This window comes from Mobula hypostoma, chromosome 5 (genome assembly GCF_963921235.1).
Source record: "Mobula hypostoma chromosome 5, sMobHyp1.1, whole genome shotgun sequence".
Classification (NCBI taxonomy): Eukaryota; Metazoa; Chordata; class Chondrichthyes; order Myliobatiformes; family Myliobatidae; genus Mobula; species Mobula hypostoma.
Window position 1 is genome coordinate 71,645,542 of NC_086101.1, and position 26,977 is coordinate 71,672,518.

At 42.7% G+C, this 26,977-nt stretch overlaps 1 protein-coding gene across 2 annotated transcripts in view; it reads right to left on the bottom strand.

Annotated features, from left to right (window-relative positions):
* The window catches only part of abcc4 (ATP binding cassette subfamily C member 4 (PEL blood group)), a 349,901-nt gene that overhangs the window by 281,129 nt on the left and 41,795 nt on the right, over nt 1–26,977 (bottom strand). For both annotated transcript variants that reach the window (XM_063048526.1, XM_063048527.1), the window contains exon 3: nt 10,817–10,937. In XM_063048526.1, the coding sequence (XP_062904596.1) occupies nt 10,817–10,937 (121 nt within the window). The remainder of the gene's footprint in view (nt 1–10,816; nt 10,938–26,977) is intronic.

The window sequence follows — 26,977 nt, forward strand, 5'->3', positions numbered from 1 at the left end:
CCATGTTTCATCCATCATTTCAGAAAATTGCATTCGTGTTTTTTAAAGTGTGTGGGGCTCTTTGATATTTGAACTCTAAACACAATCAGAATTTTCACATTGAAATTAATGGAAGTTAAGCTTATTGTAAATCTAGAAATCACACAAAATTGAGGAGAATATACCTCAGCAAGTCAGAACATTAACAGACCAGGGGCCTGAATAACCAACTTCTGTGTAGTATGTGCTTCAACCTGTGCAACCTTGGAGTGACAAAGTTCAACGTAAATATATGCCACCACTTATTCATTTTCCTGTGGGCATACTCACTAAACCTATAGAATAATAACCATAATAGAATCAATGGAAGACCGCCCAGCTTGGATGTTCAACCAGTGTGCAGAAGGCAACACATGTGCAAATACAAAAACAAAGAAATAAGGATTATCAAATAAATATGTAATCAATATCAAAAACATGAGATGAAGAGTCCTCCAAAGTGAGTCCGTTGGTTGTGGGAACATTTAAATGATGGGACAACTGAAGTGGAATCAAGCTATCTCCTTTGGTTCAAGGGCCTGAAGGCTGAGGGATAGTAACAGCTCCTGAGCCTGGTGTTGAGACCTGAGGCTCCTGTACCTACTTCCTGATGGCAGCTATGGGAAGAGCGCAGGCCCTAGGTGATGGGGTCTCTGGTGATGGATGCTGATTTCATGTGTCAGTATTCCATGCAGATATGCTCAATGGTAATGAGGGCTTTACTCATGTTGGGGGAGCCCTTATTCACTACACTTTGTAGGATTTTCCTTTCAAGGGTATTGGTGTTTCCATACCAGGCTGTGATGCAGCTAGTCAGTATACACTCTACTGCACATCTATAGAAGTTTGTCAGAGCTTTCGACATCATGCCAAAACTACGCAAACCCCTAAGGAAGTAGAGGTGCAGCCGTGCTCTCTTTGTAATTGAACGTGCGTGCTGGGCCCAGGATGAGCCCTCCAAAATAACACTGAGGAATTTAAAGCTGCCGGCCCTCTCTACCTCTGATCTTCCGATGAGTTCATGAACCTCTGGTTTCCTTGGTCTTACTGACATTGAGAGAGAGAGAGAGAGGTTGTAATTATGGCACCACTCAGGCAGATTTTCAAACTGCCTCTTACATACTGATACATCGCCACCTTTGAGGAATCAAAATTTGATGAAAGGAAGAATGAACCAAGAAAACTAAAACTGATAAAAGCACATAGAAACCCAGTAAAATAGAAAAACCGCGAGGGGTGTGACATTCATGAGGGGCATCGATGGTGTGAATGCAGACAGTTTTTACCTGGTTTTTGATTCTCTTTGCCTCAAGGGCACAGGTTCAAGGTGAAAGGGGAAAGATTTAAAAGGTCCTCAGGGGCAACTCCTTCAGGCAGAGTGTGGTGTGCATATGGAACAAACTTTCACAAGATGTGCCCAAGGCAAATAGGCCTAATTTAGATGGGCATTTTGGTCCGCCCGGACCAGTTGGGCTAAAGTTCTGTATTACTCTGATTCTATTCAGTTTAATGAGCCTGTTCCAGCATTCAATATGATCATGGCTTCTCCAAATTCAAAACGGTGTTCATGTTTTCTCTGGACATTGTTTGATTATTTTAGTCCTAGGAACTATAATTAACCGTGATTTTTTAAAAAATAATTTAGCTTCAACTGTTTCTCCTGGGCATAGAAATTTCTCATTTCAGTTCTTATCCTCGGATCTGATACCTGGTTGTAGTTTCCAAGTTCCTCCATCCAATCCTGTTAGAATTCTCCCTCTTCATTTTTCTAAAAGGTAGTGAATCTATCTACCAATCAAACCATTCTCTTTACATGCGTCAGACTTGCTATTCAGGAATCAGTCTGCTGCACAACTCACCGCAGAAGTAGACAATGATTGCACAAATTACTCAAGATATGGTCTCACCTAGGCTCGATACAACAGCAACAAGATATTGCTGCTTCTGTACATAAAACCCTCCCACTATGGCCAACAGATCACTTGCCTTCTTAGTTGCCTGCTAAACTTGCATACTTACTTCCAACAATTGGTGACCAAAGGAAGCCAGTTTTCTTTAGCTCCCTTCCCAAATTGTCGCCATTCAGATAATAGCATGCCTTCCTGTTTTTGCCACCAAGATGAATAACCCATCTGTCAAGCATTTGCTGACTCATTCAACCTGCCCAAATCACCCAGTATCCTTCTCACAGCCACTCTCAATTCAGTTTTATGTAGTCTGAAACTTGAAAACATTATACCTGGTTCACCCTGCTTATGAATGCTCAACTTATCAACATCGGATACAAGTGTTTGAGAGACCAGCGGTATCAATGGAGATGGGTTTCCGGGCTCTTGCAGGCATCCGCTGCAAGGTGGGAAAGGAGCATTTCCACTGCCCGTCTTTTCCTCAGCCCTTTTCAAATGCATCTATTAGGCTCTGTGAAGCTGAACAAAGCTGGTTGTGTTGATCAGTCTCATTTACTCACTCAAGAGTCAGTGAGGCTGAACGGTGGCTGTTCTTCATGTACCTGTTTGCACTCCTGTCATAGCTATTTCTATGATCCTCTTACAGACATTGTTTTTGTTCTTTCCTGCCTTACTAACAGTTCAGATTACTCAACAACATAACCTGGGGGACTGCCTGCACTTAGGAAAATACACATTTATTCCCAGTCTTTGTTTACTGCCTGCCAAGTATTGTGATTATATAATTACATTGGCTCTAATCACTTGCTTCAAATTTGCACGCCAACCTCTTAGAAAGGACCTGACTGAAAGCCTTCTAAAAAGCTAAATACATTGTGTCAATTGGTTCCCCTTTACATGTTCTGAGAGTTACATGCTCAAAAATTTCAGTGGATTTGTCAATCACATTTTTTGTCATAAATATAATTTGACTTTGTCCTATCTAGTCTATTTGAAGTGTTCTATTCTTTATTTATTTTTTATAAAACAGAATGGGAATCATCTCTGCAGTAAGATGATCACAATGTTTTATTTTCAGATTGTAGATTTTGGCTGTTCCTGTGACTAACAAAATATCAGAAGCTGCATTGCTGAATCATCAGGAGTAACTTAACACCAAATATGTTTTATCCTCCTGTAGGTATATGAGAAGAGAGATTCATTGACTGGATTATTGAGTGAGGCCAGATTTCTCCATGAGAAAATGTTAAACTGGCATATCTATAATTAATTCACTGCTCTTCTCTACCTCATTTTCTAAAGTACATTTGAGAACCTCCAGCTGTTGGAACTATTCCAGAATTTTAAAAACTTTTGAGGATGGCAGACAATATATTCATTATTTCCAAGGATATGCAATCTGGGGTGTCCATTTTAAGCCTAGCCTTCAAACCTAACATTTTCACTAATAGTGGTGAAGTTGATACAAACCCATCTGCCCAGGTAGGCTCATTGCTTCTGCCCGCTCCTACCCCACTGAACTTGTATCCACACACCTCAGCTCCATTTTATCCCCCTTGTCCCTTCCTACCTACAGCTGTGACCCTTCACATGCTCTTGATTTCCTCAACAACCTTCAGTTGCCTGACCTGATGGTCTCATTCTTACCATGGATGTCAAGCCATGGTAAGAATATCTATCATCAGAAAGGCCTTAAAGCTCTCCACTTCTAGACAACAGACCCAACCAACTCCCCTCCATGACCACCCTCGTCCATCTGGCAGAACTGGTCTTCACTCTCAAAATTCCCCTTCTGCTCCTCCCACTTTCTCCAGACTCAAGGAACAGCCATGGGCCCCAGGTATGCCCAGCTTCTTGTTGGCTACATGGAAGAATCCATGTTCCAAGCATTCATTGGAGAGACCAACTCTTCTAGCGCTTTATTGACAACTGCATTGGTGCTGTCTCATGCACCAATGCTGAGCTTGTCAATTTCATCAACATTGCCTCCAGCTTCCACCCTGCCCTGAAATTCAGTTGGTCCATCTCTGACACCTCTCTTCCTTTTCTTGATTTCTGTCTCCATCTCTGGACTCAAACTACTTATTGACATCTTTTATAAATGTACTGACTCTCACAGCCACCTTGACTATACTTCTTCCCACCCTGTCACCTGTAAAAATGCTGTTCCCTTTCTTCAGCATTGGTTTCTAGGATGAGGCTTTCCTTTCCAGAAGATCAGAGAACAGGTGTTCCTTCTTCTACCATTGATGCTACCCTCACCCACATCTCTTACATTTTCCAGATATCTACCATCACTCCATCTTCCAGCTACCTTAATAAGGATAGAGTACTTCTCGTCTTTACCTACCAAGTGAGCCTCTGCATTCACCAAGACATTCTCTGCAACTTCCACCATCAGCAATGGGATCCTACCACCAAACACAGCTTTATCTTCCCTGCCACTTTCCATTTCCATAGCTATCTGTGATTCCCTTGTCCATTCACTTTATCATCTCTAATTCTGCACTACTATTTTTAATTTGACTATTTAGTATACATACATACTTAGTGTAATTCATTTACTCTGTACTTATCATGTATTGCATTGTGCCGTTGCCGCTAAGTTAACAAATTTCAAAACATATGCCACTGATACTAAACCTGATTCAGTCTCCATTCATCCCTCCCATCCGATCTCCCTCCTGGATCTTATTCCAGCAAGCAGAAAAAAAATGCTGCATCTCAATTCATCTCCTCCCTGCACCACTATTCAGGGCCCCAAACAATCCTTCCAGGTGAGGCAACATTTCACCTGTGAAGCTGTTGAGGTTATCTACTGCATCCAATCCAGCCTCCTCTATATCAGTGAGGTTCAAAGCAGACTGGGCAGGTGCTCCATTTTGCATCTTCACTACATCTGCAACAAGCAGGATTTCCCAGTGACCGACCATTCTAACTCCAATCTCCATTCCTATTCCTACATATAGGTATAGGAAAGATGTCAACAAAATAGAGAGAGTACAGAGAAGATTTACTAGAATGTTACCTGGGTTTCATCACCTGAGTTACAGAGAAAGGTTAACAAATTGGGTCTTTATTCTCTGGAACGTAGAAGATTGAGGGGGGAGTTGATAGAAGTATTTAAAATTATAAGGGGGATAGACAGAGTTGACGTGGATAGGCTTTTTCCATTGAGAGTGGGGGAGATTCAAACAAGAGGGCATGAGTTGAGAGTTAAAGGGCAAAAGTTTAGAGGTAACATGAGGGGGAACTTCTTTACTCAGAGAGTGGTAGCTGTGTGGAACAAGCTTCCAGCAGTACTGGCTGAGGCAGGTTCGATGTTGTCGTTTAAAGTTAAATTGGACAGCTATATGGACAGGAAAGGAATGGAGGGTTATGGGCTGAGTGCAGGTCGGTGGGACTAGGTGAGAGTAAGAGTTTGGCACGCACTAGAAGGGCCGAGATGGCCTGTTTCCATGCTGTTATGGTTATATAATCCACTTTCACTCTCAGCCCCAATCTCCTGCCTTCTTCCCGTATCCCTTCATGCCCTGATCAAGCAAGAATCTATCAACCTCTGCATTAAAACAGATACAGAATGTTTAATATTTCTGAGCGTTTAAATGACCTTCACAGCTGGACTCTGGCACACTGTTAATGGAGAGAGACAAGATTTATACAAGCTTTGATTTTAATTTTGGTTCCAACCAAAGCTGGTGATTTTCTACAAAGATAAGATGAATCAGGCTGGGAAGGAAAAGGGAATCCAAATTCTTTCAAAAGTGGAACTTTTCTGGCAAAATTTCACTAATTTCTAGGGTGCATCACAACCTGGTATGGAAGTTGTCCTGTCCAAGACCGGAAGAAGCTGCAGAAGATCGTGATCACAGCGCAGCATATCATACAAACCAATCTTCCGTCCTTGGACTCACTTTACACCACGCGCTGTCGGAGCAGTGCTGCCAGGATAATCAAGGACACGACCCACCCAGCCAACACAATTTTTGTCCCTCTTCCCTCCGGGAGAAGGCTCAGGAGCTTGAAAACTCGTACGGCCAGATTTGGGAACAGCTTCTTTCCAACGGTGATAAGACTGCTGAACGGATCCTGACCCGGATCTGGGCCGTACCCTCCAAATATCCGGACCTGCCTCTTGGTGTTTTTTTTTGCACTACCTTTTCATTTTCTATTTTCTATTTATGATTTATAATTTAAATTTTTAATATTTACTATCGATTTGTACTCCAGGGAGCGGGAAGTGCATAATCAAATATCGCTGTGATGATTGTACGTTCTAGTATCAATTGTTTGGCGACAATAAAGTATAAAGTATAAAATATAATGAGGTCTTTAGCGCAACTCTAACACATCAGGTGCATTAACATAAACAGATGCCTGATACATAGTGAGATGAACAATTTTGAGGAATTCCTGGAAAGGCAGTCAATAAAACCCTCAAATACATTAAAAGAGGGACAATCAAGCTAAGGAACCAGCAATGATACAAAATTTCAACATCTTATAACATTAGCTGAGTGAAGAGAGGTGAGAAAACAAGGCACAGACTGCCTCCTGAAGGGGATGCAAAATAGAACATTTAGCTCACCCACTAAAAGAAGAAAAAAACAAAATTAATCTGACACAAACAGACCTTTATTCAAACCGGTTTATTCCAATGGTTAAGCTCCATAGCCTCCGTTTTCCTCCCATTCCAGTATACCTGTTCTCCCCCTTGGCCTTGAAGGAATACGCTTTAAACTACTGACATAGAAATCCAGGCTTTAGCTACACTTAGGTGAAATCTCATGTGGATAGGGTGGTGAAGAAAGCTTTTGATATGCTGGCCTTTATAAATCAGAGCATTGAGTATAGGAGTTGGAAAGTAATGTTGAAATTGTACAAGGCATTGGTGAGGCCAAATTTGGAGTATTATGTACAGTTTTGGTCACTGAATTATAGGAAAGATGTCAACAAAATAGGGAGAGTACAGAGAAGATTTACTAGAATGTTACCTGGGTTTCATCACCTAAGTTACGAGAAAGGTTGAACAAGTTGAACCTTTATTCTTTGGAACGTAGAAGGTTGAGGGGGGACTTGACAGAGGTATTTAAAATTATGAGGGGGATAGATAGAGTTGACGTGGATAGGCTTTTTCCATTGGGAGTGGGGGAGATTCAAACAAGAGGACATGAGTTGAGAGTTGAAGGGCAAAAGTTGAGGGGTAACATGAGGGGGAACTTCTTTACTCAGAGAGTGGTAGCTGTGTGGAACGAGCTTCCAGAAGAAGTGGTTGAGGCAGGTTCGATGTTGTTGCTTAAAGTTAAATTGGACAGGAAAGGAATGGAGGGTTATGGGCTGAGTGCACTTTGGTGGGACTAGGTGAGAGTAAGAGTTCGACACGGACTAGAAGGGCCGAGGTGGCCTGTTTCCGTGCTGTAATGGTTATATGGTTATATGGTCACTGCCACGATGAGGCTGGAGAAGCAACACTTCATTTTGTCTGGGTTAGGGTGCAAGCTGACTGCATGAACATTAATTTCTCTAGCATCTGGTCATTTCTTCCCCACCCCCTTTTCGCTCATTCCCAATTGCTTTCTCCTCACCTCCCTCTGGTGTTCCTGCTCCTTCCCCTTCTCCCATGCTCCACTTTCCTCTCCCATCACATTCCTTTTCCACCTATTACCTCCCAAAATCTTATTTCATCCCCCTCCCTACCCTACCTTCCCCCTCACCTAACTTCACCTACCACCTTCCAGCTTGTACTCCTTCTCTTACCTTTCCCCACCTTATTCCGCTTCTTTCCCCCTTCTATTCCAGTTCTGATGACAGGTCTTGGCCCAAGATGTCAACTCTTTATTCCTCTCCATAAATGCTGCCTGACCGGTCATTCTGATACTCTGTCGTGCCTTTTCTCTTCCTTCGCTGAATTCTGAACAGCTCTCAATCCCTCTGGTCTGCAAGTTTATCTGGCCATTTTATATACCCCTTGATAAGGCCCCAAGACATAGGAGCAGAATTAGGCCATTCAGCCCATTGAGTCTGCTCCGCCATTCCATTGTGACAGATCCTGGATCACTATCAACCCCCATACACCTGCCTTCTTGCCATATCCTTTGAGTCCCGGACCAATAAGGAAACTATCAAACTCCGCCTTAAATATATCAATGGACTTGGCCTCCACCACAGTCTGTGGCAGAGCCTCTGTCTGTCTAGGTACCATCTCCGATGCAGACATTGGTGACCGTGGTTTTCCATATAGATCTATCCTTCATTTTTTGAATGACTTCCATTTCCTTGATGTGTAGCCACCTAGCTATGCTTTTGATGTACATAAGTTGAGGTCTTCCTCTAGGTTTGCTCCCCTCGATCTTTCCAGAGAGTATGAGTTTTTCTTGCTCATCATTCCGCATGATGTGTCCTAGGAATCTGAGTTGTCTTTCTCTTACTGTTGGTATGAGTGAACTAACTCCTTGGGCTCTTCTGAGAAATTCTTCATTTGATGTATGGTTCTCCTGTAGAACCATAATTCAGCTGCTTCTAGTCTCTTTTCCATTGCTGGGGAAATGGTCCAACATTCACTTCCATAACTCAGGATAGAATAAATGTAACTCTGAAGTATTCTGTTTTTAGTGCACGTGCTCATCTTTCTGTCAGTTAATATGGTCTTCATTTTTTGGAGAGCTTCTTTCACCATTGCTATTCTGTATTTGATACCTGTGTCGCACCTGCCGTCACTTGTTATTAGGCTGCCAAAATATCTGAATTTGCTGGCTTGTTTGGCAGAGTATTCCACAGATTTACTACTCTCTGGCTAAAAAAAAAATCCTCCTTACCTCTGTTTTAAAGGGTCACCTCTCAATGTTGAGGCTGTGCACTCTAGTTCTGGATACCCTCACGAAAATAAACATCCTCTCCATATCCATCCTATCTAGTTCTTTCAACATTCAATAGGTTTCAATGAGATCCCCCATATTTTTCTAAATTCCTGTGAGCACAGGCTAAAAGCTCCAAACTCTCCTCACATGTTAACTCCTTCATTCTTGGAATCATCCTCAGGAACCTCCTCTGGATTCTCCCCAATGACTACACATCCTTTGTGTTATGGGGCCCAAAACTGTTGATAATACCCCAATTGCGGCCTGATTAATGTCTTATAAAGGCTCATGATTTTCTTCTTGCTTGTATATTCTATACCCCTTGAAATAAATGCCAACATTGCATTTACCTTATACAGCCTGTAAATTTACCTTCTGGGAGTCTTGCACAAGGACTCCCAAGTCCCTCTGCACCTCTGATGTTTGAGCCCTCTCCCCATTTAGATAATAGTCCACACTACTGTTACTTTTACCAAAATGCATCATACATTTCCCAACACTGTATTCCATCTGGCACATTTTTGCCCATTCTTTTAATTTGCCTAAGTCCTGTTGCAATCACATTGCTTCCTCAGCACTACCTACTCCTGCACCTATCTTCATACAATCTGAAAAGTTTGCCACAAAGCCATCAATTCCATTATCTAATTCCACTGATATAATACTAGCATTAAGTTCTTTTGTTCACTATTGCATGAACTACCATTTCGCCTTTTTATTTTTTGCACCCAGCACGAATGACCAATTGTTGCAGTTCATGATATGTCCAGAAATTATAGCCCATTGTTTTCCCTACTCTTAATCCACTGGGGTAACATTCCCCAATCTATCATCAACAACTCACACCTCATAGCTGCAATTTCACCTTCAGTTGGACATGACTTGGACAATGTCATGCTTCTTCTTCATGTGCCTTGCACGTTACACGCTTGGGCAATCATGGCTTTCCACTTCAAACGATGCCATGCAGCGTCAATGATACCTCGCACACTTAGATCTGTTAGTTCTTTCACAGTGCCCATATATTTGCTTCTTTGCCTTCCTCTTCCGCTTTTCCCAGGCATATGGCCTTGTAATGTAAGGCATTCTATTTCTCCCTTTCTGATGACATGGGCCAGGAAGTTAAGTTTCCTCTCATTTGATGTTCTCATTAAAGATCTTTTTGTATGGACACATTGGAGTACTGTCTCATTAGTTACCCTATCTCTATATGATATTTTCAGCATTCTTCTAAGAAACCACATTTCTGTTGCTTCTAAGTTTCTTTGGAGTTCTCACGTTATAGTCCATGTTTCGGAAGCATACAGCAAGATTGACCAGATGTAGCATTTTAGTAGCCTGAGCCTTGTTGTCATAGAAATGTGTCTGTTTGTAAAAATGGGTTTCATTTTTTGGAAGTTGGTTTTAGCAATGGCAATTCTTCTTTTCATTTCTACTTTACTTGTAGCATTTTGTGATATAAAGCTACCAAGGTAATTAAAGCTGGTCTTTTGTTCAATCTCTTGGTTACCGATGTACAATTGGCAGTTGGGAGTATCCTGCTGTTTTGATATTACCATACAATTGTGTGTGTGTGTGTTTGTGTTTGTTTTTTTTTACAGTTGATGGTTAGACCAAAATCTGCACTGGTTTGTACTACTTTGTCTAGGAGGATCTGTAGGTCTCCTGCAGCACTTGTTACACACACAAAATGCTGGAGCAACTAATCAGCCCAGGCAGCATTGATGGAAAAGCGTAAACAGTCGACATTTTGGACAGAGACCCTTCATCCGAAAAATGTCATAGTTTGTTGCAGAATATTTTTCTAAGAAATATTAATTACATCATTTCAAAAGGTTGTGCACCAAGTACAACAAAATTAGTACAGAACTTTAATGAGTTAGAAGTAAAAGTCAGCAGTACCATAATATGGCATACACAATACTGTAAAGGTTAATCTTAAAGGGAAAAAACTGGACAATTAAGAGCTGTAATGCAAATAAAAATTATGCAAGCAAAGATGAAATAGAGACTCAATAACAATTCTGTAATTACCTCTACAAATGTAAAAACACCTAAAATAATATACGATTTCCAGAAACATTTTAAAATGGCTCTTGTTAGATGGGGATTTCGAACTTGTTTCTGCGCCTTCTGGACTTCATTGTCCCAGTGCCTGCACAAAAGACAAACAACCCGTCACAAAATAGCATGGCTCTCAAAGTCAGCTATAATTTAATGGAACAAAAGCAAATAAAATACAATTCACTACCACAATTTGAGAAAGCTATTCAATTGAAATGATACACGAGGATGAGATAAATTGAACTCTCCAAGTGGCTTCCTTTGCAGAAGTGTATCAAAGCCAAGGATTCTCAATCAACATCAATAAATTCACATCCTTTATCATCCTAATTAAAGTTCTGCAATGACTCCAGATGTAGTTGCTTCCTTTTAGCTTAAAAATGTTAAAATTGCTCTTTTTTTTTAAAAAAAAAGGAGAAAACGTTCTAAAATGATGAAGTCTTTAGAAAGGAACTGATGAGAGCTGTTTTACAGGTCAAAGCTCCTGGTAGTGCCAGCCTTCATCAGTGCAGTAAGAGGCAAGCTTTAGTGAAGTGGCCATTTTGGAAGGGCCATGTTTTAGGAGCGGTTGCGTTTGAGCTGTGAGTGGAGTGTTTGACTATCAGTGCAAGGCTTTGCTGAACAGGAAAGGTTTTCCTCAGAACTACTCTTCCTGCAATGACAGCTAATACAATGGTTTGTTCCTTCAGTGCCTAATTTCCCTAATGACTTCACATGTACAAATCGTACTCAGCTGCAGCTCCTGGTCGACTGTGTTAAATAACTGGAGCTGGACTTGAACATACTTAGGATCATAAACAAGTGCTTTCACGACAAAGGCACAGGCATCAGATTATTTGTGGACCACCAGCAAAAGGGAACAGAATGCATGGGGCAAGATTCCCATGGCCACCCCCTCTCAGAAACAAGAATACCCCTTTGAAAACTGCTAGGGTGTGTACCTGTAACAGTAGCCAGGTCAGTGGGCACTGTGACAGGCTCTGAGACTCAGCAGGGCAAAAATGATAGGAGGCTTGTTTGTTAGGGCAAAGGACAAGGGATTCTGGGGCTGCAAAAGAGACACCAGGATGGTATGCTGTCTCTTGGTGCCAGGGTTAAAGATCTCTCAGAGCAGAATATTCTCATGGATGCGGGCAAGCAGCCTGAGGTCATGGTGCACATTGGTCCCAAAAACACAGGTAGAAAGGGCATGAGAATAGGAAGTTAGGAAAGAAGCTGAAAAGCAAGACTTTATTCACTGTGCCGCATGATAGGCATGGTCGGAATAAAAAGGCACAACATTTGAATGTGTCAGTGAGGACCTGGTACATAGGGCAAGAGTCCACGTTCCTGGATCATCGGAGCATTTCAGGGGCAAGGGCGACCTAAGACAGGTTGAATTTTAATTGGAGGGGAACCAATAGGCCTGGCAGAGAGCTTTGTTGGTGCTGCCTAGGAGGACTTAAACCAGCTTGACGAAGAGAATGACAACCACAGCACCAAGTCCATAAGTGCAAGGAATTAAGAGGAAGATAAATTTCATTTACAAGGGAAGATGGACAAGGTAATAGACAAGATGGGAAGGACAAATTGAAATGTGCTGATTTTAAATGTTAGGAGTTTTAAAAATAAAAGGAGATAGGCTTAAGAGCATGGATCCGTACATGGAACTATGATGTTATGGCCATTATAGAGATATGGTTGAGAGATGGACAGAACTAAACACTAAAGTTCCAGGGTTTCAATGTTTCAGAAAATAGAGGTGGTGGCAGTGGTGGAAAGTTGCACTGTTAATTGGGGGCAGTTCCTCAGAGATCATGCATTTAGTCAAGAAAAAGGACGTATGTAAGGTTTAAAAAAGCTGAAATCAAATAGGATAAGGATCAGAAAGAAGCTAGAAAAAAAATTCTATAAATGAATTAAGACAGCAATGAGAGGTCAAGAAAAATCCATGGCAAGAAGGATTAAAGGAAATTCTAAAGCTATTATGCTGGGACCATTTTGAGATTAAGGAAGAGGTTGCAGTAGATCATTTGAAGAGCATCAAGTCCCCAGAACCTAAGGGATATACCCCAAGTTATTGAGAGCGCCAAGAAATGAGATTGCTGGGGCGTTAACCAAAATCTTAATGTCCTCTCTAGCTATAGGCAAGGTCCCAAAGGACAGACCTCCATTATTTAAGGAAAATAAGGATTATCCTGATAATTATTGACTGGCAAGTCTCACACCAGTAGCAGAGAGGTATTGGTAAGGGTTGTTAGCAATAGGACTTATGAGCATTTGGAGAGCTATGGGTGAATTGGGGACAGCCAGCATGTCTTTCTGCAAGGCATGAAATGTCATAATAACTTGACAAGAGTTTTTTTTGAAGAGAAGACAAAGGTAATTGAGGACAGATCTATGGGCTTTACTAAGACATTGACAAGTTCCAACTTGGCAAATTCATCCACTAAAGACTGAACTGCAAGGGATGCAAAATGATTTAGCTGTTTCAATTCAGAATTTGCCTGCCCATTGACGATAAATGGTCATGGTCAATGGGATTTTTCTGGCTGGAGGTCTCTAACTGGTATCATTCTGGTTCCTCAACAATTGGAAGAAAACGTGGCATGGATGTGTTAAGTGAGTTTCCAGGTAGGAATTTCATAATCAATGGAAGGGCTTGGGAAGCATTGTAGAACAGAGGGATCTTGGAGTGAATGTATATTCTCTTAAAGTGGAGGCACAACTAAACAGGATACTGAAGACGACTTTTAGAATATTAGCAGTCGTAAGACCATAACACCATAGACTATAAGACATAGGAGCAGAATTAAGCCATTTGGCCCATCATGTCTGCTCTACCATTTCACCATGGATGATCCAATTTTCCTCTTAGCCCCAATCTCTTGCCTTCTCCCCATATCCCTTCATACCCTGACCAACCAAGAATCTGTCAACGTCTGCTATTCATAGAGATTTGGCCTCCACAGCTGTCTGAGCCAAAGAATTCCACAGATTTACCACTCGCTGACTAAACAAATTCCTCATCTCCGATCTAAAAGGACACCCCTCTATCCTGAGGCTGTGTCCTCTAGTCTTAGACTCTCCCACCATAGGAAACATCTTCTCCACATCCACTCTATCAGGGCCTTTCACCATTCAATAGGTTTCAATAAGGTTACCCTACATTCTTCTGTATTCTAGTAAATAGAGGCCCAGAGCCATCAAACACTCTTCATTGACAAGCCATTCAATCCTGGTATCATCTTCGTGAAGCTCCTTTGAACGCTCTCCAGTTCCAACACATCCTTTCTAAGACAAGGGGCCCCAAAATATTCAGAATACTCCAAGTAAGGCCTCACCAGTGCTTTATAAGATCTCAACATTGTTCTTGTATTCTAGTCCTCTTGAAGTGAATGCCTTTGTCTTCCTTACCACAGACTCAACACGCAAATTAACCTTTAGAGAATCATGAACAAGGACTCCCAAATCCCTTAGCACCTCAGTTGTTTGTATTTACTCTCCATTAGAAAATAAGTCAACCCTTTCATTTCATCTAACAAAGTGCATGACCACAGACTTCCCAACACTGTATTCCATCTGCCATTTCTTTGCCCATTCTCCTAATTTAAGTTCTTCTGTAGCCTCTTTATTTCCTCAAAACTACCTGCCCCTCTACACATCTTCATTTTATCTACAAACTTTACGACAAAACTATCAAATCCATCATCCAAATCATTGATGTATAACAGTAAAAAAAAATCAGTTCCAACACAAACCCCTGTGGAACACTACTAGTCACTGTCAGCCAACCAGAAAAGGCTCCCTTTATTCCCACTCTTTGCCTCCTGCCAATCAGCCACTGTTTTACCCATGCCAGAACCTTTCCTGTAATACCATGGACTCTTAGCTTGTTAAGCAGCCTCATGTGTGGCACCTTGCCATAGGAGTTCTGAAAATCCAAGTACACAGCATCAACTGATTCTCCTTTGTCTTTCCTGCTTATTACATCTTCAAATAATTCCAACAGGTTTGTCAGGCAAAATTCTCTCTTAAGGAAATCATACTGACTATAGCCTATTTTATCATGTGCCGCTAAGTACCTAGAGACCTCATCCTTATTAATTGACTCCAACATCTTTCTAACCAACCACTGAAATCAGACTACCCAGGGCATTAGGGGAAGTTTGAGAAGTCAATGTTCATGCCATCAGGTTGGAGGGTACCCAGACGGAATATAAGGTGTTGTTCCTCCAGCCTGAGTGGGTAGCCTCCAACCTGATGGCATGGACATTGACTTCTCAAACTTCCCCTAATGTGCCACCTCCCCCTTGTACCCCATCTGTTATTTATTTATATACACACATTCTTTTTCTCCCTCTGTCCCTCTCACTATACCCCTTGCCCATCCTCTAGGCTTCCCCCCTCCCCCTTTTCTTTCTCCCTAGGCCTCCTGTCCCATGATCCTCTCATATCCCTTTTGCCAATTAACTGTCCAGCTCTTGGCTCCATTCCTCCCCCTCCTCTCTTCTCCTATCATTTCGGATCTCCCCCTCCCCCTCTCAAATCTCTTACTAGCTCTTCTTTCAGTTAGTCCTGACGAAGGGTCTCGGCCTGAAACGTCGCCTGTACCTCTTCCTGGAGATGCTGCCTGGCCTGCTGCATTCACCAGCAACTTTTATGTGTGTAACTCGCCTATAGTTTCCTTTCTTCTGCCTCTCTCCCTTCTTGAAGAGTGAAGTGACATTTGCGACTTTGCAATCTCCCAAAACCATTCCAGAATCTAGTGATTCTAGAAAGATCGTTACCAATGCCCCCATGATCTTTTCAGCCACCTCTATCAGAACCCTGGGGCATACACCATCTGGTCCAGATAACTTACCTACCTTCAAACCTTTCAGTTTCCCCGAGAACCTTTCCCTAGTTATGGTAACTTCACACACTTCATGAAGTCTGATACCTGGAATTTCCACCATACTTGTGCCTTCTGATACAAAATACTTATTCAGTTCATCTGCATTTCCTTGTCCTGCATTATTACCTCTCCAGCATCGTTTACCACAGCCATTCTCACCTCTCTTTTACACTTCATGTATCTGAAGAAGCTTTTCGTATCCTCTAATTTTATTACTTTTTTAGTTACCTTCTGTTGGTCTTTAAAAGCTTCCCAATCCTCTAACTTCCCACTATTTTTTTGTTCGATTATTTGCCCGCTCTTGCCTTTTATGTTGGCTTTGACTTCTCTTGTTAGCCACGGTGTGTCATTTTGCCTTTAGAATACTTATTCCTCTTTGGGATGTATTTATACTGTGCCTTCCCAATTACTTCCATAAATTCCAGCCATTGCTGCTCTGCCGTCATCTCTGCCAGTGTTCTTTTCCAATCAATTCTGGCCAACTCCTCTCTCATGCCTCTGTAATTCGCTTTACCCCACCTTAAAACTGATACATCTGATTTTAGCTTCTCCTCCTCAAATTTCAGGGTGAATTTGATCATATTATGATCACTCTCCCCCCCCCCCCCAGGGTTCTTTTACTTTAAACTGTCTAATCAATTCCAGTTCATTGCACAACACCCAATCCAGAACAGCTGATCCCCTAGTGGGCTCAACCATGAGCTGCTCTAAAAAGCCACCTCATAGGCACTCCAGAAATTCCCCCTCCTGGAATCCAGCACCAACCTGATTTTCCCCAATCTCCCTACATATTGAAATCCCACCCCTCCATGACTATTGTAACATTGTACTTTTGACATGCATTTTCAAAAGTCAGAGTACGGAGTACAAAAGCTTGATGGCCATGGTGCAATTGTACAAGATGCTGGTGAGACTGCACCGGGATTATTGTGTTTAATTTTAATCCCCCTGCTAGACAAAATATGTTATTAAACTAGTAACAGTGCAGACAAGATTTATATGGGCATTGGCAGAACTTTAGTATCAGGATACAAGGAGAGGTTGGATAGGCTAGAACTTTATTCCTTAAAGCGCAGGAGACTGAAAGGTGATCTCATAGGAGGTATATAATATCATAAGGGGCAGAGATGGGTTGAATGCACTCAGTCTTTTTCCCAGATTTAGGTAATCGAGAACTAGAAAGCAAAGGTTTAAAATGAAAGGAGAACGATTTAAGAGGAACTTGTTTGTATGTATGTACACACAAAAAGGTGGTACCTATTTGGAATGAGCTACCAGAGTAGGTGGTTAAGGCAAAAACATAACAACAATAACCACAACCACATTATTTAAAAGTCAGTTGGACAGGTACATGGATTAGAACAGTTTAGAAAATTATTGACCATATGCTGGCAAGTTGGACTAGCTTGGTTGGGACGTGTTATTCTACATGGACAAGTTGAGCTGAAGGCCCTGTTCCATGCTATATTAGTTCTATGACTAAGCTTGCCAAAGGATGCAGCAGAATAGAGTTGTGGACATGGACAGAGAAATGGCAGGTGGTGTTGAATCTGGCAAAGCATGAGTTGTTGCACTCTGAGAGGTCAAGCGTAAAGGGACAATACATACTTAATGGCAGGATCCTCAACAGCCCTTTTGCGTTTAACTTCCTTGACAAGTTTGACTGTGACAAGCTTCTGGAATGCAGCTTGAGAGCAAAATAGAGAAAAGTTACGTAAGAAATAAGCAGGTGATTAGCACATGAGAGAATCAAGATGCTTACAGAAAGTTCAGGGAGAAAGTATGAAGAAAACAAAACAGCCAGGGACTTGCCATGAGAAAATATAAAACTGAATCCAACAACATGTGAACAGGAAAATGATTGTACGGAAAGGTGGGGCTGATCGGAAACCACAAGGCAAATGTATTCATGTGGCCAGAGAATAGAAACAATAATCAAATGACACTTAGCCAAAATGTGCATTGGTACGGAAAGCTAGTGTGGACTGACTAAATACAGACCAACTAACAGGTCTTGAAAACACAAGACATGCTGGAATCTGGAACAAAACAAAGAAACAAAGTACTGCAGGAGCACAGTGAGTCAAGCAGCATCTCTCGGGGGGGGGGGGGGGGCAGAGCCTCAATATGTTGCCAAAATTAAGCACAGTGCAGGTGACTGATTTACAGAGCACTTGCACTGTCTGCAATGGCCATTCAAGTTCCCAATTGCATACCATTTCATTCTGCTTCCCATTCCCATACCGAACCGTCTGTCTTCAGCCTTCTCCACTGCCAGGGTGAGGCCCAACACAAACTCACACACAACAGAAACAAACACCTCATATTCCACCTACATAGTTCTAACCAAAAGTTAGAAACATTGAATTTTTCCAATTTTAGCTCACCCTTACATTCCATGGAGGAAGTTCAAACCCACTTCCAGTCCTCCTACTTTTGTCCCCATTCCCATATCCCGCATCCATTCCCCCATCACCTACTTTCATTCCCCATTCCACCAGGTTCCATCCACAGGATCCCTTCCCTATCTGTCCTTCATCTATCCCTTATGTTGCTGTTATGAGAACACCATGATGAAAGAATACAGAACACACTAGACAACAAATTGCTTCCTCAGAAATATTTTTATTTATGATACACCGCTTGAAGCCGAAAACAAATATAATTTCAGACATAGAAACATAGAAACATAGAAAATAGGTGCAGGAGTAGGCCATTCGGCCCTTCGAGCCTGCACCGCCATTTATTATGATCATGGCTGATCATCCAACTCAGAACCCAGCCTTCCCTCCATACCCCCTGACCCCTGTAGCCACAAGGGCCATATCTAACTCCCTCTTAAACATAGCCAATGAACTGGCCTCAACAGTTTGCTGTGGCAGAGAATTCCACAGATTCACCACTCTCTGTGTGAAGAAGTTTTTCCTAATCTCGGTCCTAAAAGGCTTCCCCTCTATCCTCAAACTGTGACCCCTCGTTCTGGACCTCCCCAACATCGGGAACAATCTTCCCGCATCTAGCCTGTCCAATCCCTTTAGGATCTTATACGTTTCAATCAGATCCCCCCTCAATCTTCTAAATTCCAACGAGTACAAACCCAGTTCATCCAGTCTTTCTTCATATGAAAGACCTGCCATCCCAGGAATCAATCTGGTGAACTTTCTTTGTACTCCCTCTATGGCAAAGATGTCTTCCCTCAGATTAGGGGACGAAAACTGCACTCAATACTCCAGGTGTGGTCTCACCAAGGCCTTGTACAACTGCAGTAGTACCTCCCTGCTCCTGTACTCGAATCCTCTCGCTATAAATGCCAGCATACCGTTCGCCTTTTTCACCGCCTGCTGTACCTGCATGCCCACTTTCAATGACTGGTGTATAATGACACCCAGGTCTCGTTGCACCTCCCCTTTTCCTAATCGGCCACCATTCAGATAATAATCTGTTTTCCTATTTTTGCCACCAAAGTGGATAACTTCACATTTATCCACATTAAATTGCATCTGCCATGAGTTTGCCCACTCACCCAACCTATCCAAGTCACCCTGCATCCTCTTAGCATCCTCCTCACTGCTAACACTACCACCCAGCTTCGTGTCATCCGCAAACTTGGAGATGCTGCATTTAATTCCCTCATCCAAGTCATTAATATATATTGTAAACAACTGGGGTCCCAGCACTGAGCCTTGCGGTACCCCACTAGTCACCGCCTGCCATTCTGAAAAGGTCCCGTTTATTCCCACTCTTTGCTTCCTGTCTGCTAACCAATTCTCCACCCACACCAATACCTTACCCCCAATACCGTGTGCTTTAAGTTTGCACACTAATCTCCTGTGTGGGACCTTGTCAAAAGCCTTTTGAAAATCCAAATATACCACATCCACTGGTTCTCCCCTATCCACTCTACTAGTTACATCCTCAAAAAATTCTATGAGATTCGTCAGACATGATGTTCCTTTCACAAATCCATGCTGACTTTGTCCGATCATTTCACCGCTTTCCAAATGTGCTGTTATCACATCCTTGATAACTGACTCCAGCAGTTTCCCCACCACCGACGTTAGGCTAACCGGCCTATAATTCCCCGGTTTCTCTCTCCCTCCTTTTTTAAAAAGTGGGGTTACATTAGCCACCCTCCAATCCTCAGGAACTAGTCCAGAATCTAACGAGTTTTGAAAAATTATCACTAATGCATCCACTATTTCTTGGGCTACTTCCTTAAGCACTCTGGGATGCAGACCATCTGGCCCTGGGGATTTATCTGCCTTCAATCCCTTCAATTTACCTAACACCACTTCCCTACTAACATGTATTTCACTCAGTTCCTCCATCTCACTGGACCCTCTGTCCCTTACTATTTCTGGAAGATTATTTATGTCCTCCTTAGTGAAGACAGAACCAAAGTAATTATTCAATTGGTCTGCCATGTCCTTGCTCCCCATAATTAATTCACCTGTTTCTGTCTGCAGGGGACCTACATTTGTCTTTATCAGTCTTTTCCTTTTTACATATCTATAAAAGCTTTTACAGTCCGTTTTTATGTTCTCTGCCAGTTTTCTCTCATAATCTTTTTTCCCCTTCCTAATTAAGCCCTTTGTCCTCCTCTGCTGAACTCTGAATTTCTCCCAGTCCTCAGGTGAGCCACTTTCTCTGGCTAATTTGTATGCTACTTCTTTGGAATTGATACTATCCCTAATTTCTCTTGTCAGCCACGGGTGCACTACCTTCCTTGATTTATTCTTTTGCCAAACTGGGATGAACAATTGTTGTAGTTCATCCATGCAACCTTTAAATGCTTGCCATTGCATATCCACCGTCAATCCTTTAAGTGTCATTTGCCAGTCTATCTTAGCTAATTCACGTCTCATACCTTCAAAGTTACCCCTCTTTAAGTTCAGAACCTTTGTTTCTGAATTAACTATGTCACTCTCCATGTTAATGAAGAATTCCACCATATTATGGTCACTCTTACCCAAGGGGCCTCTCACGACAAGATCGCTAATTAACCCTTCCTCATTGCTCAAAACCCAGTCCAGAATAGCCTGCTCTCTAGTCGGTTCCTCGACATGTTGGTTCAAAAAACCATCCCGCATACATTCCAAGAAATCCTCTTCCTCAGCACCTTTACCAATTTGGTTCACCCAGTCTACATGTAGATTGAAGTCACCCATTATAACTGCTGTTCCTTTATTGCACACATTTCTAATTTCCTGTTTAATACCATCTCTGACCTCACTACTACTGTTAGGTGGCCTGTACACAACTCCCACCAGCGTCTTCTGCCCCTTAGTGTTACGCAGCTCTACCCATATCGATTCCACATCTTCCCGGCTTATGTCCTTCCTTTCTATTGCGTTAATCTCTTTTTTAACCAGCAACGCTACCCCACCTCCCCTTCCTTCATGTCTATCCCTCCTGAATATTGAATATCCCTGAACGTTGAGCTCCCATCCCTGGTCGCCCTGGAGCCATGTCTCTGTGATCCCAACTATATCATAATCATTAATAACAATCTGCACTTTCAATTCATCCACCTTATTATGAATGCTCCTTGCATTGACACATAAAGCCTTCAGGCGCTCTTTTACAACTCTCTTAGCCCTTTTTAATGCTTGCCCTGGATTTGTCGGCCTGCCACTTTTACTTTTCTCCTTTGTACTTTTTGCTTCTACGCTCACTTTACACCCCTCTGTCTCTCTGCACTGGTTCCCATCCCTCTGTTGTGAACTAACCTCCTCACGCCTAGCCTCTTTAATTTGATTCCCACCCCCCAACCATTCTAGTTTAAAGTCACCTCAGTAGCCCCCGCTAATCTCCCTGCCAGGATATTGGTCCCCCTAGGATTCAAGTGTAACCCGTCCTTTTTGTACAGGTCACGCCTGCACCAAAAGAGGTCCCAATGATCCAAAAACTTGAATCCCTGCCCCCTGCTCCAATCCCTCAGCCACGCATTTATCCTCCACCTCATCGCATTCCTACTCTCACTGTCGTATGGCACAGGCAGTAATCCCGAGATTACTACCTTTGCGGTCCTTTTTCTCAACTCCCTTCCTAGCTCCCTATATTCTCCTTTCAGGACCTCATCCCTTTTCCTACTTATGTCATTGGTACCTATATGTACCACGACCTCTGGCTCCTCACCCTCCCACTTCAGGATATCTTGGACACGATCAGAAATATCCCGGACCCTGGCACCAGGGAGGCAAACTACCATCCGGGTCTCTGGCCTGCGTCCACAGAATCGCCTATCTGACCCCCTTACTATCGAGTCCCCTATCACAACTGCCCTCCTCTTCCTTGCCCTACCCTTCTGAGCTACAGGGCCAGACTCTGTGCCGGAGGCAGGGCCACTGTCGCTACCCCCGGGTAAGCTGTCCCCTCCAACAGTACTCAAACAGGAGTACCTGTTGTTAAGGGGCACAGCCACCGGGGTACTCCCCATCACCTGCCTTTTCCCCTTCCCCCTCCTAACCGTGACCCACTTGTCTGCCTCCCGTGGCCCCGGCGTGACCACCTGCCTTCCACTCCTCTCTATCACCTCCTCGCTCTCCCTGACCAGACGAAGGTCATCGAGCTGCAGCTCCAGTTCCGTAACGCGGTCCCTTAGGAGCTGCATCTCGATGCACTTGGCGCAGATGTAGACGTCCGGGAGGCTTGGAGACTCCAGGGCCACCCACATCCGACACCGAGAACAGCAAACTGCCGTCACAGTCATAATGCCCCTCTCCTCAAATAGCAACAGAAAATGAATGTCAAACCTTCCTCGCCTCGCCCGCTTCCGCCTAAGCCCGGTGAGCCGAAGCCCTTAAGTCTTCACTCTGCTCCCAGCTCACTCCACCGCCCGCAAACTACGCTGCCCGCTCTATGAGGCTCTGTTCCTTTTAAATCTGCCACGCTGCACTGCCCGACGTCACACGCCTGCGCAGTCCCGCCTCTCAGAAAGCCGTTGGAGAAAAAAAAATAACGAAAATTTCAAAAATCTCTTTCTCAGCACTCCCACTCAGACTCTCAGACTCCTTCTTCTTCTAAGACTACTTGTATCATTTAGGAATATGGAGAAACAATAAATTAACTTTTATTGAATATAAAGCATTTGATTGCATATTGGTGCTGATGCTTTGCAATAGTTCCACTGTTTAAAATGTTTTGTTGCGGATTTTCATTTGTACTCAGTGTCTGTGGTTTCTTGCTCAAGTGTCCAACAACAACTAGCCAGCACTGATCAATTCCAGTTGCCCTGATATAGTTTTCTCCATGACCACGATATCCTCATGAAACCTTTCGCCATGCTCATCACTAACAGTGCCAAGATTTGCAGGGAAGAAGTCTAAATGGAAATGCAGAAAATGAATCTTTAGTTGTTCTTCATGGTTTGGTATGCTTGAAGCATGTTGTCAACCAGCTGCACCTAGTTTGGTGCTCTGTAGTTACCAAGAAGATTTTCAGCAACATCCTTGAATGGCTTCCATGCAATTTTCTCTGGTCCCACCAGAAGTTCTTCGAATTTGATGTCATTGATTACCTCTTTGATTTGCAGACCAACAAAAATATTTTCCTTAATCTTGGCATCAATTATTCCAGGAAACGTGTCTCAAATATTGAAAACCTTCACAGATCTGTACAACCTTTCTAAAATCTGTTCGGCTATGCAGCATCCATCCTGCCAAAGCATACCTGGACAAGATAGAGAACTTTTCAGCTTACACTGTGGGCAATATTCTAATTGGCTTGAACTATGAACTTAAATAATAAATATAAGCGATTTCCAAAAATGGTGCCTGATAGCGAAATTTCAAGGTGATTTTCATGTTCAGCAGCCCAAAATCCATAAGAAACATCAAAAAAGTATTCAGGAAGCAAACTTCTTGTTGTCCAGTGATATTTGCCCTTTCATGCAAATATATCATAGAGGAAAAAAAGTTGTGGGGTAAATATATCAGAGAAAAAAAGTTGTGGCTAGCTCATCTTCACATTTCATCTTTTCACTCCTTATGTCTCAGTTGTTTTCTGTTGGCTTTTAAAAGCTTTCCAGTCCTCCAACTTCCTACTATTTTTTGCTCTATGCCCTCCATTTTGTTTTGATGGTGATTTTGACTTCCTTTATCAGCCATGGTGGTGTCATTCTACCTTTAGAATACTACTTCTTTAGAATACATCTATCCTGAACCTTCTGAAATGTTCCCACAAAACTCTAGCCATTGCTACTCTGCGATCATCCCTGCTCACCTCCCAATAAACTTCGGCCAGTTCCTCTCTCATGTCTCTGTAATTCCCTTTCTCCATATAATACTGATAAATCTGACTTTAGTTTTCCATCTCAAATTGCAGTGCAAATTCTATCATATTATGATCACTGTCTCCCAAGGGTTCTTTTACCTTAAGCTTCCTAATCACATGCTGTTCATTACATAACACCCAATACAGAACAGCTGAGCCTGTAGTGGACTTAAAAGCCATCTCATAGGTATTCTACAGATTCTCTCTTGGGATGCAAAATCAACATGAACCTGATTTTCCTAATTTACCTACATAAAGAAATCCTCCATGACTATCGTAACATTGTTCTTTTGACATGATCTTCCTATATCCCATTGTAATTCGTAGCCCATATCCTGGCCATTATTTGGAGGCCTGCATACAACTCCCATCAGGGTCTTTTTACCCTTGCAGTTCCTTAACTACCCACAACAACACTACATTTTCTGATCCTATATCATCTCGAAGGATTTGATTTCAACAGAGCCACACCACTCTCTCTGCCTGTTCTTTCAATACAATATGTACCCTTGGATGCCAAGTTCCCAACTATAAGCTTCTTGCAGCCTCGACTCAGTGATGCCCAAAACATCATACCTGCCAATCTCTAACTGTGCTACAGATATCTATCTTATTTCGGATACTGTGTGCATTCAAATACAACTTCAGTCCTGTATTCATCACCATTTGTAATATTGTCCCCATTACCCTGCAACTCACTCCTCACTGACTGCAATCTTGTTCTATCCTTTTCTGCCTGTCTTTCCTGACAGTCTCACTGCAGACTGGCTCTGTTTGTACCAACTGCTTCAAACTGGACCCCATCACTGTTTCCCATCCCACAACCAAACTAGTTTAAACCCTCCCCAACAGTTCTAGCAAACATGCCCATTAGGATATTGGTTCTCCTCAAGTTCAGGTGTAACCCAATCCCTTTTGTGCAGGTCATACCTTCCCCAGAAGAAATCCCAATGATCCAGAAATGTGAAACCCTGTCCCTTGCACCAGTTTCTCAGCCACACACACCCTGACTTGCAAGGCATATTTTGAAAAAATTAACTTCAGCAAACAACCTCTCCTGTATTTGCCCTCAAGTTTGTAATCCCATTGGAGCGTAACCATTAGGCAAGTTGCCATACAAAACCCAAGGTCATACACACTATCAAATCTACACTAGCTCGCACAGCAATTCCATTTTCATACTAGTTTTCCCTGTGACCTGTCCTAGCCACCTTCCCATCTATTCGATCACTCATCCACACACGGGCAATTTACAAGGAGCCAATGAAGCCACAGCATAGAGGATACCATAGGAGATTCAAGTAGAAAATTAGGAAGGTCAAAATGGAGCACGAAGTGGCTTTGGCAGAGAAAATTAAAGAGAATCCAAAGAGTTTTATTTTATATTCAGTATACTAAAAAGGAAAGGTATGTCACATCCGGAGTTTCTCCAGTTAGAGGACGATTTCCCTCCACACCTCTCTGACGTAGTGGGGAACCACGTATGAGGCAAGTTACAGCAGTGGTTTGCCATTGCCTTCTGCCGGATGAGTTTGCAAAGAGATCACCAGTTTGTAACCCAGCACAGATGGAAAGCGTGCAGGGGAGCCAGCTGGATTCAAACTCGGGACCTTTCGTCCCAAAGTCCGACACTGATGCCACTACACCACCAGCTGGGTCCATTCAGTATAGTCACTTTTTCCTCTCTTACTATATTCAGCATAGTAAGAGAGGAAAAAGTGACTACAGAGCAAAGAGGGCCCCTCAAAGATAAAGGTTGAAACCAACATGCAGAACAGCTGCAGATGGGCAGAGTTCTCAATAATTATTTCTCCTGTTTTTAACATGGAGAATGATGTAGCAACTTGAGAATATGGTAAGTTTATGTAACTCGCTGTAAGGTTTTGCTGCTAAGGTAATGGTTTCTCTGTAGCAGCAACGTTTGGGTTATGACTAGAGATAATGGGGGCTTTGGAATGTGTGCCATCCAATGAGAGACACGTTTCCTTCCTGTGGGGCTGAGAGAAGGGATTAGCAGTCTTTTGTTCAGCAGAAGATGGAGAGAGAAGATGCCAGACCAGGCAAGTCATAGACTGCAGGACAGAGTGGACTTGGAATGGGGTCAGGAGTTGATGCTCGGAGGAAAAAAATATGAGGGAGAACAAACTGACAGGAAAACCGTGAGCTCCAGCGTTGCGAAATAGACTGTTATGAGAATGGGCCCTTTTCTCTTGTTCTTTACTAACCCTATAGTCCAATTAAGAATTATAAAGCTCAGTCATTTAATTGCATATTGTGTACTGTTTGTTATTTCATGGTACTGACTTGTAACAGGTACACATCACGCAGCATCCACCCAAACAAGATTTCTCAAGTTTGGCAGTCTTTCCCTAGAGTAAGCCACTAGTCGAAGCTGAGGGTTACAGTTAGTTAAGATGTTTAAGGACCAGTCCATATCATCGCAGAAGAGGTGTTGCATGTATTAAGATGCATGAAGGCAGACTAATCTCCAGGACCAGAAAGTATATTGGAGAATATGGGAAACTACAGAAGAAATTCTAGGAATCCTTGCTAAGATACTGCAATATCAGAACCATATCAAAAAACCGCTGAAGGAACTCAGTGGGTCAGGCAGCATCTGTAGAGGCAAACGGATGGTTGATCCTTCAGATCAAGACCCTGCATCTGGACTGAGAGTGTGGAGGGAAAATGGCCAGATGTTGTGGATAGTCAGAGACTTTTTCCCAGGGCGGAAATGGCTAACACAAGAGGGCACAGCTTTAAGGTGCTTGGAAGTAGGTACAGAGGAGATGTCAGCGGTAAGATTTTTTTTTCCCGCAGAGTGGTGAATGCATGGAATGGGCTGCCGGTGACGGTGGTGGAGGTGGATACAATAGGATCTTTCCAGAGACTCCTGGATAGGTACATGGAGCTTAGAAAAATAGAGGACTATGGGCAACCCCAAGTAATATCTAAAGTAAGTACATGTTCAGCACAGCATT